This window comes from Mixophyes fleayi, chromosome 9 (genome assembly GCF_038048845.1).
Source record: "Mixophyes fleayi isolate aMixFle1 chromosome 9, aMixFle1.hap1, whole genome shotgun sequence".
Taxonomy (NCBI): Eukaryota; Metazoa; Chordata; class Amphibia; order Anura; family Limnodynastidae; genus Mixophyes; species Mixophyes fleayi.
This window is the reverse complement of record NC_134410.1, coordinates 32,757,134-32,770,459: the sequence shown is the minus strand read 5'-3', so window position 1 is coordinate 32,770,459 and position 13,326 is coordinate 32,757,134. Positions and strand designations below refer to the sequence as shown.

At 36.5% G+C, this 13,326-nt stretch overlaps 1 protein-coding gene across 1 annotated transcript in view; it reads left to right on the top strand.

Annotated features, from left to right (window-relative positions):
• Positions 1-1,966: 1,966 nt before the first annotated feature.
• The window catches only part of LOC142101817 (uncharacterized), a 29,107-nt gene continuing 17,747 nt past the window's right edge, over positions 1,967-13,326 (top strand). Inside the window, exon 1 of the mRNA XM_075186259.1 lies at positions 1,967-2,188. Coding sequence (XP_075042360.1) covers positions 1,967-2,188 — 222 coding nt within the window. The remainder of the gene's footprint in view (positions 2,189-13,326) is intronic.

The following is a 13,326-nucleotide window of genomic DNA, read 5'->3' as shown; positions in this document are numbered from 1 at the left end:
ATCAGCACCAAGTCCCCTGACATAGTCCCGCATGGTGAAACATGTTGGAAGTAACTTGCGTTCTTTTACTTTTAAGGCTCAGAACAAAGTTAGAAATTGGGTCCGAACATCTATATCTGTAACAGAATAAAGGAATGTGGTATGCATGAATATTTTTATTTATGGTTTCATGTATTATAGTCTTACACTGTGACGTGCTCCCACTCTTTTCCTACACATATAATTAATATATAACATATAATTTGTTATAAGTGTTTAATTATGCAGACAAAGATAAAGCTACATTTTTCATAATAAACATTGATAAATGGCTAATAATATCAAAATACATAAATAAGCATGATTAAAGTAAACATAATTGTGTAAAACGTGATTTTATCTACCCATAAAATAGAATATACATTCAGAGCACTCATTGGAATAAATACATATATGTTTTACGAGAGGCATTGGTATAACATATGTTGTTTAAAAAATAAAATAAAAATATATTAAAAATATATATTTGGAACAATATTTTCTTAAAAGGATACTTTAATTTATTTTTTCTTTTATATTTGTTTACTTCTCTTTGTATATTGATTTATCCAGTTTAGGTAAAGTTTTCAGCTACTGTTTTCTTATCAAACTCCAGTTCAAAAGGTATGCAGTGCATTGATAAAGTTTCATCATTGAAACTGTGTCTCAAACACTTTTCTCTGATTGTAATTGAAGTTCACCTTCCTATTCTCTTGAACGCTATGTAATCTTGTTGAAATTAAGTTTCTAGGAAAACTTTGCCTTCAGTCCACCTCCAATTTCATTGGAATACTAGATTATGGTGCAGACCTCAATCTCCGATCAGTGATTTGCTTTCCTACTGCATTGTAATTTTTTTTACTGAGCAAAGGCATTGAAGTTTATATCTTTGTCTTCAGTCAAACCATACTGCTTCATGTACTGAGATTTTAGTACTATTCCAAAGCTAGTATCTTCTCAAAAATGCCATTAAGTGTTATCTAGAATATTAAGCTGAGGTTTAATCAGGGGAAAGCTGGCAAATTTTAGCCCGGGGTGGGGGAGGGGGGGTGGGCGGGCGACAAGACTCGACTATTGGATCATTTTAATATTTTAAAGAAAAAAAATGCAGGCGGCCCAGTGGCCCAGCTCAAGGTAGCCCACTATTGGACAGGCTCCCCAGTCCCCAGCCCAGCCTGCTCTTGGGTTCAATTAGGTACACATTCCACTGTTGATATCTGTTATTATATTTATTTCTCAACATGGAAAAGTTGGTGCAGAGCCTATTGCTATTTAGACATAAGACTAATAAGACTAAGAGATACATTTCAGCAATCAGTGATCATTTCACTCCAATTTTAATGATTATCTCACATATATATATATACACATACATACAGGGTGTTCGGAAAGTCACTGTGCACTTTTCATAAAGCAGTGAAGGAAGTGGAGAATTGAAGCAGTGGAGAAGTTGCCATGGCAACCAATCAGCATTGAGGTAACATTTCTAAATTATACGGAGCAGCTGATTGGTAGGCATCTCCACTGCTTCACTTCTCCACTGTTTTCACTGCTTTATGAAGAGACCCCATATTTTGTTTCAGATTTTGATCCCAATATGGTTTTAACTGAAGAACGTGTATGGCTAATCGAACACGTATTCGAGGGGATAGATACACAGATGTGGTGCGACAGCGATTTGCTGAAAAATTCCCAGACACACCTGCTTCACATCGCAATGCAGTTCATAACATTACCGATAAGTTTCACAAAACAGGATCTGTGGTTGATGCCAAACGCTGTGGAAGGCCAGCAAAGCTATCGGAGGAGGAACTGTTGGATATTTTCTGATAGTATGCTGTAGAGTCCATCAAAATCATTATGAAAGTTAGCTCAGCAGCATGATATTAGTCTTGAAACTGCTCATAAAGTCGGGAGAAAGAAGGTACGGCTCTTCCCATACAAAATAATGGCGGTACAAGAACTGAAAGCAACTGACCGTGAGAAAAGAATACACTATTGCAGATGTTTTAATCAATTTATCACAGAGAATACAGATAATGTGTTGGATGTGACCTTTTTCACAGACGAAGCATGGTTCCATCTCTCGGCTATGTTAATTCACAAAATTCAAGATTGTGGTCATCCAATCATCCTCACGTTTTGCACGAAACACCCCTATGATCTCAAGGTTAGTGTATGAGTTGCGATTTCCAGACATCGAATTGTGGGCCCCATTTTCATTACAAACACAATAAACAGCAAGCGCTATTGTTTGGAGATTCTTTACCCCTTCATCGGTCAGAAGACAAGTGATGGAATCAATTACTCATGGTTTCAACAGGATGGGGCTACTGCCCACACATCTTACAGATCTATGCAGTTATTAAAGGAATTTTTTGGCGATCGCATTATTTCGGAAGATAGGTGGGCACCACGCTCACCAGATCTAAATACACCAGACTTTTATCTATGGGGAGCAGCAAAAATCTGCAGTGCATCAAGATCATCCGCGCACACTGGATGACTTGAAAGCAGCGATAAAAGCATTCATTCAGTCTGTTTCAAGCAAGCAGCTGATAGAGGTGTTCAGAAACAAAATAAAAAGGATCCAAGCCTGTCTTGATGCTAACGGTGGTCATTTTCAACACCTCCTATAATTATCATTCATGTTTACTTCATGTATTATACATATATATATATATATATATACCAGTTGAACCGCTCATATAGTGGTTCTGCATCTGGCACATCCTCCCCTTCGCTCCCACTATCTGTTGGGGTCTCACATTTGCTGCAGCACTTTGCAAATCCCTACAATGGTTCCCTGTGTCCTCCAGAATCCAATTAAAATTATTCACCCTTACCTACAAAGCCCTCAACAACACTACACCTGCATACATCTCAAATCTCATATACTCGTATATCTCAAAATACTCTCCCTCCCACCCTCTTAGATCTACCTCTGACCTGTGCCTTGTCTCGTCTCTGGTAACCGCCTCTCACTCGCGCCTACAAGTCTTCTCCCGTGCTGCTCCCCACTTATGGATTTCCCTACCACATTCAATCAGGCTTTTCCACAGCATTCATATCTTTAGACCTTCTCTAAAAACCCATCTCTTTTATGAAGCTTACCTTATCCTTGATGATACAATTTTCACTAATACACCCTCACAACTGTCCCAATCTCCATTCTAAGCCACACTCACTCCTCTTGTTTCAGCTGTGTCCTCTTCCACTTAGAATGTAATCTCTCTAATGAGCAGGGTCCTCCATACCCTTTGTTTTAATGTCTGCATTGTTTTGTCTACCTTGTATGTCCTGTTTTCCCTACTGAACGGTCCTGCAGAGCACTGTGGCGCCTTACAAATCTATGATAATATTAATAATAATATGCATATATTGTTTTTTGAATATTACCCGGTACAGTTCAGATTAAATTATCAGCAATTTTTTCACTTTAAAGTTCATTTTAATCATTGGTCAAATTCTAGATAAAACTAAAGTAGGTTTCAATTATTGTCAAATGTATAAATAAAAGCACTAATCTTGTTCTAACATTCACTGTAAATAACAATTTCTTGTGCCATTTAGCTTCATGTAAAATGTTTTTTTTTTCAGAGTAATCAGTCAGAAACGAAAGGTTTCATTTAATAGTCAAAATCTCAATTTTCAACTGCCTTAAAAAGATATTTCCTATAATCTCCAGCTGGACTAATAGATGTGCCCAGATGACTAGTGATGTCTTAATGACTGTTATCTTCTTCTTACATTGAATGATGGCATGTCCCAATTTTCAGTAAAATACGGTTTTCATTCAAACATTTAAAGTTATTAAGTCTTCATTCGTGCACCAAATCCGAAGTTTAAAATTTAAAATTTTCTTCTAAAGCATATTTCTACTAGTTGAGGTTATCAAACAATGTTTGTCTTATTACACTATGCTTCATATTTTTTTTTCTTTTGACACATAATTAAAATGCAATTACCTCAAGCTTTCCTTGAATGCTAACCTCTTGTACTTGAAATACAGGTGATTACAAAGTCTTCAGACCAATTTGTATTTGTTGAATCACTTGGTCTCCAGTTTTGTTTCAAACCTTACTTAATCATACTGTATTCCATACATATATATATATATATATATATATATATATATATATATATATATATATATATATATTAGAGATGTGCGCCAACCCCCTGTGTTTTGGTTTTGGATGTCAGTTTGGTTCTAAAACATCTTCGTGTTTTGGTTTTGTTACAGGTTTTGTCCGAAAATCCTAAAAATGGTTTTGGTTTTGGATCTGGATTTAATTAAAACGTGATTGATTTTGAGCTGTTTTAGATCCTATTTCTAGCTATCATTTATTTAGTGCATTCTACAAAATGAAAGCTAGAATCTGGTTGCTATAGGCAACATCTCCACTTTTCAAACCCGCCAGATACAGCTTGATACATTTGCCCCCTAGAACTTATGAATCGGAAGTGCCAAATCCGGAAGTGCCAAAAAAGGAAGTACACAAACAGGTGTTCACTATAACAACCAAACACAGCGATTCCTAGGTGAGTCACTGGCATGTGTATGTTCCCCATAAGTATCTAAGACATTTACCAATGCGGTGCAATAATGCACCTCCACTATTAAATCCACACTCCGGCGGTATATGTTCCAGCATGGAATGACGCACTTCCTGTATAACAAGCGTTTTGGATCCCTATTTTCCTGGAAATTATGTTTTACTTTGTTTTCATATCTGATTTTGGCACCAAGAATCGAATCGTGTTTTGTATCAACTGGAAACTTCAAATCTCAGATCTGTCTAATTTCTCTAAATCTGAACCTCTAATCTGTAATATATATCCAATATATACTTCCAAAAGATGCAACATTCCAATACTACAATCTTCAGGTTAGTTTTGACAGAGTTTTGCTTGGTCAATCCACACTCTGTGAATTTGATCTAACATAATTTAGTTTATTAATTGATTATGAATAAATGGTTAATTGATTCTGCCCTGTGGTTTGGTTGGGGTAAGTCTCTGAACATTTAATTCCACCAGCGAAAGTGCAGAATTTAACAGCCAGATGCGGAATGAGAAGAATATTTTGCAGAACATTTTTGTAAAAGTAGCTAATCTATCTCTCTCTCTTTCCTACTCGCTATATCCTTCTCTATCCCTGTATCTCTCTATTTACTTCCCTCCCTCTCTCTCTTTCTGTCTCCTTATCTTTTTCTCTCTGTATAAAAATGAATGCTTACATATTTATAAATTCTCAACATTTACTGCAGCAGTGTACAGTTAGTAATAGAGGATCAGATATTATGCTTTGGATTAGTTTGTACATATATAAAGAGGACTCATTAGAAATAACAGTCTAAGAGATTTATTGCAAATTGTTATCCCCATTTGAGATTTATTAGGCATATGAGTTGTTGTCATTAGTAAAACTGCAGTCCAAAAGATGCCCAAAATGCACAGGTCAGGTTTCATCAAAGCTCTAATTCTTTAGTCGAATGCTGGTTTCAAATTGATAACGAATTCCCAACTATCCATAGGACTAAATGCAGTTTCCTTGTTTCTCACTTTGCAAGCTTTTGTGCAAAAACATGTCTACAGTCTAATTCCAGACTAATTTAAAAAGTGTTCTTTCTTCAAGGTCACATCTCAATTTTTTTGCTCAAATCTTGTTCAAACATGTTCTTAGCTTTACCATACAGTAATGGCCAAAAGTTTTGAGAATGACACAAGTTTGGTTTTCACAAAGTTTGCTGCTTCAGTGTTTTTAGACCTATTTGTCAGATGTTGCTATGATATCCTGAAGTAAAATTACAAGCATTTCATAAGTGTCAAAGGCTTTTATTGACAATTACATTAAGTTTATGCAAAGAGTCAATATTTGCAGTGTTGACCTTTCTTTTTGAAAATCTCTGCAATTCGCCCTGGCATGCTGTCAATCAACTTCTGGGCCACATACTGACTGATGGCCGCCCATTCTTGCCTAATCAATGCTTGGAGTTTGTCAGAATTTGTGGGTTTTTGTTTGTCCACCCGCTTCTTGTGGATTGATCACAAGTTCTCAATGGGTTTAAGGTCTAGGGAGTTTCCTGGCTATAGACCCAAAATTGCAATGTTTTGATCCCCGAGCCATTTAGTTATCACTTTTGCTTTATGGCAAGGTGCTCCATCATGCTGGAAAATGTACTGTTTGTCATCAAACTGTTCTTGGATGTTTGGGAGAAGTTGCTCTTGGAGGATGTTTTGGTACTATTCTTTATTCATGGCTGTGTTCTTATGCAAAATTGTAAGTGAGCCCACTCCCTTAGCTGAGAAGCAACCCTACACATGAATGGGCTCAGATGCTTTACTGTTGGCATGACACAGGACTGATGGTAGCACTCACCTTTTCTTTTAAGGACAAGCGTTTTTCCAGATGCCCCAAACAATCTGAAAGGGGATTCATCAGCGAAAATGACTTTACCCCAGTCCTCAGCAGTCCAATCCCTGTACCTTTTACAGAATATCAGTCTGTCCCTGATGTTTTCCTGGAGAGAAGTGGCTTCTTTGTTTGACTTCTTGATACCAGGCCATCCTCCAAAAGTCTTCACCTCACTGTGCGTGCAGATGCACTCACACCTGCCTGCTGCAATTCCTGAGCAAGCTCTGCACTGGTGGTGCCCCGATCCCACAGTTGAATCAACTTTAGAAAATTGTCCTGACGCTTGCTGAACATTCTTGGGCGCCCTGAAGCCTTCTTCACAACTATTGAACCTCTCTCCTTGAAGTTCTTGATGCTCCGATAAATAGTTGATTTAGGTGCAATCTTACTAGCAGCAATATCCTTGCATGTGAAGCTTTTTTTGTGCAAAGCAATGATGACTACACATGTTTCCTTGCAGGTAACCATGGTTAACAGAGGAAGAACAATGATTTCAAGCACCATCCTCCTTTTAAAGCGTCCAGGCTGTTATTCTAACTCAATCAGCATGACAGAGGGATCTCCAGCCTTGTCTTTGTCAACACTCTCACTTGTGTTAGTCGAGAATCACTGACCTGATTCAGTTGGTTCTTTTGTGGCAGGGTTGAAATGCAGTGGAAATGTTGTTTTTGGGATACAGTTCATTGTCATAGCAAAGAGGTACTTTGAAGTTAATTGCAATTCATCTGATCACTCTTCATGACATTCTGAAGTATATGCAAATTGCCATCATAAAAACTAAGGCAGCAGCCTTTGTGAAAAATAATATTTATGTAATTCTCAAAACTTTTGGCCATGACTGTATATGCAGCATGTTTAGATTTAAGGTTCACTTTTATCCAAAGTGTTATCCCGTAAGACTTCAGTCCACTTTCTGGTGATGACATAAATATGGCTCACATAATCAGATACTGCTTCACCTGCAGCCCTTTCTCATGGTAGTCTCTCCTTCTTCCATGCCAGGAATCAGACTAGGAGGTGGGTTTGGGCTCTTCCTTTTCTTACACGGCTCATTCAAAGTTTTCTTATCTTGTGACATCCCACCATCATCTTGAGCGATTTCAACATCCACATTAATTATCCATATTCTCCTTCTTTCTCCAAGCTTTCCTCTCTAGCCTCCTGTAGACCTCTCCCAGTGGCCGTCTCTTCTACTCATCATGATGGTCATTGCTTTGAATTGTTTTTCTCCAGACTTTGTTCAGTTTCTGATTTCTTTTACGCTCTCAGACCACCACACAATCACCTGCAACTATTATCCCCTTTACCTCCAACTATTAGAACTTTTGGTGTACAATGCCTGGGACTTCTGCAGCTTGGGAGAATTAATCTCAACCAGAGCTGTAACCAGTTTTAGTCTTCCACTGACAACCATCAAAAGAAGTAGCGTAAACGGTGCTGTGTTAATACCAAACACAGATTCTGGCTGCATAGGCTATTTGAATGTTAACTCATTGTGCCAGTAACGACACTGCTTCATAACCCAGTGTAGATCATGATTTTATAAGATGTATTAATCATCTCATTTCACTGAGTGTGTTTTTATTGTTTTTACTTAAGCATTTTTGGTTTTTAGATGAAATTTAATAAAATTTGTTTACCTAAATACTAAGCAAGTAAATGTGTTATTGAATAGAGTCTTTGGGGCAGATTCATTCCAGCACAAGATGCCGCTGAACATCACCACACTGTTCAGATGCACGTATTGCCGACCTTTACAATAAGAAATCGCCACACATTTGTCTGCGCACCTGTATGGGACGCAAGGAAAAAAAACCCGGAATTCAGTATAATCTCTGACATCATGTGTCTCCGGACTGTTCCAGAGACACATCACATCGCCTCGTGCCGAATTCAATCTGCCCCTTTCTGTCTTCTTATTATGTATTATGATCAATGCAATGCAAAAGGCACATAGGGTGACAAAAACACCAAATATATAGATGTATTGTATCTACATAAGGTTGTTAATTTAAATTTGTACAGATTCAAATTTGCACTATGCAATTCTTACATAAATAGACCTTAATGTCTCATTAATAAATAACACCTTCATTCTCTAAAATGTTCACATGGAAGGTGATAAGCCAATGGGTAAGTTATTTAATTACTATCTGCAAACAGCTTTAAGGGACATTGTGCCAAATGCTCTTGAAATTCTGAAGAGCTAGCAGAGCTGAGTCAAAGGGAAACATGTTTGAAATGTAGAGAGAGAGATCAGAGAACATGTTGACAAAGAAAGTGAGCCGGGCCAGTTGTGTCGTATTGACAGACTGTTTATTTATTGCTGGCAATGATAACTTGCGCAAGAGGTACAAAGAAGAAGGGAGCAATACATAAAGCAATCATACAGTTCTGAAACCTTTATTATTAAACCAATAGCTTAATATAAATAACTGAAACTAATTGAAAATATGACTGATTTATTATTTGCACTATCTATCTATCTATCTATCTATCTATCTATCTATCTATCTATTTATCTATCTATCTATCACCCATATTGCAAATAATATGTATATTTGAAATCCCATGCTAAGTACATGCTGAGGCTGCGTCTTTAAGTATAGCTCACTGAACCTTTGACGAATATGTCTTTATATTACAGTACATGTGTGTGGTTATTCTTTATACCACACACATTTTCATAATTAACAGTAATTAGAACTTGCAGTTTGCACAGATTTAATTTAAGTTTCTATTTCATCAACTCACGTGTGCATTATATAACACTTTTTGCTAACAAGATCATTTGTCTTACTGGCTGATTCCAATCAGTCATTTCATCATCATCGTCATCATCATTTGTTTATATAGTGCCAGGAAATTCCGCAGCACTTTTCAAGTTATTCTTTGCAGTTTATGAATGACTTTTCATTTAATATCTCCAAAATGATAGAGTAGCCCCGAATCATTTCAATAAACACAATTACACATAGAAACAAAACGAACTCTGCAGAAAGACCATTCTATCATATAAAAATCTCACCAGAATTAATCAGACTTTGATCTTCGTGGCTGGTCAATGTGGCCTGTACATTGGCATGTGTCTTCGCTCATAATCCACTCACGATATATGGTTACCTTGAGAGCTAGTCATTTAAGCCAATTGCCAACCTGCACAATCGAGTTTTCCAAGTGTTTCGCGAAATTGGCCACAGATCCAGGTCAATTGAGCCAAAACATTAGACTGCTTTGTGGCTAGCCACCTTTACAGAAGTTAAAATATTATGAAGGGTCACAGGATTTAAAGATGGTGCATGTTAGTCAATCAGTATGCTCTGGGTTAACCTGAATTGCAAGTAAAACTATCGCTATAGGTAGTGCATTGTTAATTTATTACAAAAGCTTTCAAAATCTCCAGTAGACATATAATAGCTGTTTTAAAGTGGACCCATCACCTACACATAGTGGCAGCAGTCATTTGTGGGATAAATCAATATCAATAAGAAGGCAGCCTATTGACTCACTAGGATCTAGTGACATCACTGAGACATGAGGCACTTAGCTTTGACCATGGGAAGAGAAACAGAGATTTTTATCAAGCTCTATTTTTCAATTTCTTATTGAAGGACACTGCAAGAACTTTCTAATAAAGTCTAGAAAAGGCTAGTAAGAAAGTAAAAGTCATAGTATGGATACATTTTTATATAGATTTGTGGACACAATAAGAAGCCTTTTAATTTGTATTAGTCTGTTTTATCTTTAGTAACCATTTAAATGTCATTGTGTTTTGCTTTTTAACGTGAAGTGTGAATACTTTTTCCCTTTCCAGGTAAACCAAATTATATTCCCAACAGTTGAGTTTTGAGTATAGCTGGTGGCTCTTGACCTCACAGCATAAAGTGTCACAATATGAAAATGATGAATGTTGGGAGGTATAGTGACAATAACATGGATTGCTTAAAGGATATAGAAACCGATGGCTGCATTTCAATGTTTGTCGGGAGCTCAGCTGCAGTGGAGCTGAAGAGGGCAGCCCAGTGTAGGGTGTGAGGTTACTCTTTCTACTCCTGGTGAACTGATATTTCTTTCAACAATCATTGTGTTCTCTGCCAATGAGTATCAAGGAGCAATGGCGGCATTGTTGGGAGCACAGATGTGGGGGGATCCTCTAAATAGCCTCACTGCCAGAATCCAAGTAAGTAACCTTTGGAGACTAGGGGGTAAATGCATCAAGCTGAGAGTTTCCGGTGGGTTTGATAAGTGGAGGTATTGCCTATAGCATCCAATCAGATTCTAGCTGTCATTTATTTAGCACATTCTACAAAGTGATAAATAGAATCTGATTGGTTGCTATACGCAACATCTCCACTTTTCAAACCCGCTGGAAACTCTCAGCTTGATAAATTTACCCCTAGGATTTACTTAGCATATTCTACCCAAAATTAAATTTTCAGTTTATCCTTCATCCTTTAAAATGTAAGTGTTAGAATACCAAACCATGCATCCTATTTTCATCATCACCCTCCAAGTAATACCTGCTATCCATTAGGACTCTTCCCTCTCCTTCCCTCACCCTACTATTGCTAATTATTGTTTTCATAGTACTTATTACTGTTAATTTATAAAAATATTGAATCAGATTGAATCTGTTTCTCAATATCTACATTTTATTATCATTTAAATAACCCTGGTCATTCAAACCCATTTATTAATGCCTTGCACTATTTGTATTTCAGTTAATTCAAAATAAAAAAGTTTTTAGAAAAGTAATTTGTTTTAGATAATTAAGCTTTGGGTTTATTGGTTAGCCTTATATAAAAGAGCTACTAATACTGTATCTTTCTTTACATTGACAGAACTTGAGATATTTGAAATTCTGTTTACATTTGCCGTGCATCAGAGTACAAGTTATTGTTCTCTATTAGCCGTAATGTTCTGCTATATGTGGCTAAATGAGGCTGCCCGCAGTGTCTTTCAGTTGTATTACTGGCAAGAAAACTGTTCTATAGGAAAATATCTCCCGGTTATTATAAGTTCTTTTATAAAAGTTTTTTTTTGCATTTTAGCTGAAAACAGTCGTTTAATGCAAATTTTCTCTGCAGGCCATTTGGTATTATCACCCATCAGTTAAATATCTCAATATGCTGTGTTAATGTATGGAGCTAATTCTTTAAAAGGTGACGTATTTACATTTCCTGGTGAAGCAGTCACACTTGAATATAATAGCATGACATGTTTAGCATTGTATAAAATAAAATAGTCCATTAATAACTGTAAAATGATAAATAGTCTTTTTTTCAGACACTTCAATTCTAATTCTAATCCAATGCTGTTGTATTCTAAGCCCTCTAATGCTGTTGGATTCTAAGCCCTCTAATGTTGTTGGATTCTAAGCCCTCTAATGCTGTTGGACCATTAGCCTTTATTGTCCTTTTTCTCCTCATTTCTGACTCTTTACCCTCTGCTCCCTCTCCATCCCAATCACTACAATTCCCCTTTTTCCTTTCGTTCTACTCCAGTTCCTTTTTACTTTATTTTCATGTCACCTTAAATGTAAACCTAAAATAAAACAATATTGTTAATTAGTACAGGTGAAGTGGAGAAAAATAGAAGGTTTGTTTCTTGATATCATTTTCGGGTCTTTTTTCTCTAACAAGTTTACTCAGCAAATTAAAATGTTCATGCCCACACATACAATACAAATGTCAACCTTTAAACACATTGTATAAATATAGCTAAGTTTGGGCCATGTTCTAACTTTGTGAGCTTAAATGTTTACAATATATGGGGATTTTAATGTTTACAATGCAAACTACAAATTCAAACTTCAAACCAAATACAGTAACATTTGCGGTCTGTATAAAAAATGTAGCCATTTAAACTCGAACAGCAAGCAAAGGCAATATTTTAAAGTTTAACTTATTCTAACAGCGAGCTGAGAACACACACTCCAAACTCAAACTTAGAATTAACAGTTTATCCGTCATATAATACACATATAATACACACCATGGTTGTCAAGTCAAACATTAACTTCAATATTTTTGAGATGTGTTTCACCAAGAGTTTGTTAAACCAAGCCGGATCCATCACATTTTGAATTGGCCAGAATACTTAGGACATTTTATATTTGGCAATAAGTAAAAACCATTAACAAAGACAAAGACACTTTGCTGTTGAGTATGTGATTTTAAATGCTTTCTTTTTAGAATACTCTAGGCCAGTGGATCTAAACTTTTTCAGTTCAAGGCACCCTTAGGGTTTCCATAATTTTTTCAAGGCACCCCTAAGCCAAAATAATTACCAAGTAGTCCCCCGCCTTGCTCACCACAGGCCCTGGCTGAGGCACCCCTGTGAGATCGCTGAGGCACCCCAGGGAACCACAGTTTGGGATCCACTGCTCTAGGCAAATATAGGACACTATTTCTAATCAATATAATGTGAGAATTGGCTTTGGTCATAATAACATTGTATCACCCTCTCAACAGACATTGATTATTACAATAGCCAGGATGAATTCTATTGTTTCCTTTACAGACATGGAGCAGAGCCATGATGTGAAGAGGGGAATGTGTATATTAGATAGATAGATAGATAGATAGATAGATAGATAGATAGATAGATAGATAGATAGATAGACCTTTGACCTTTTGTTGTATTTTTATTGTTTGGTTTATTAAAAAATAACTTTACATTTAATATCTATTTAGGAATATTTTGGCTTCCTTATAGCCATCTTAGTTTTGAGGGTTTTTTTTAAAAAAAAAATGAAGGTAGCACAAAAGCTTAGGAGCCAAATACTAAACCCAATCAGCATTATTCTAATTGTCATAAAAACAACAACAGATTTGTCTTGTCATGGTGGCTCTGATTATATATAAATTTGGAATGACAAAAACATT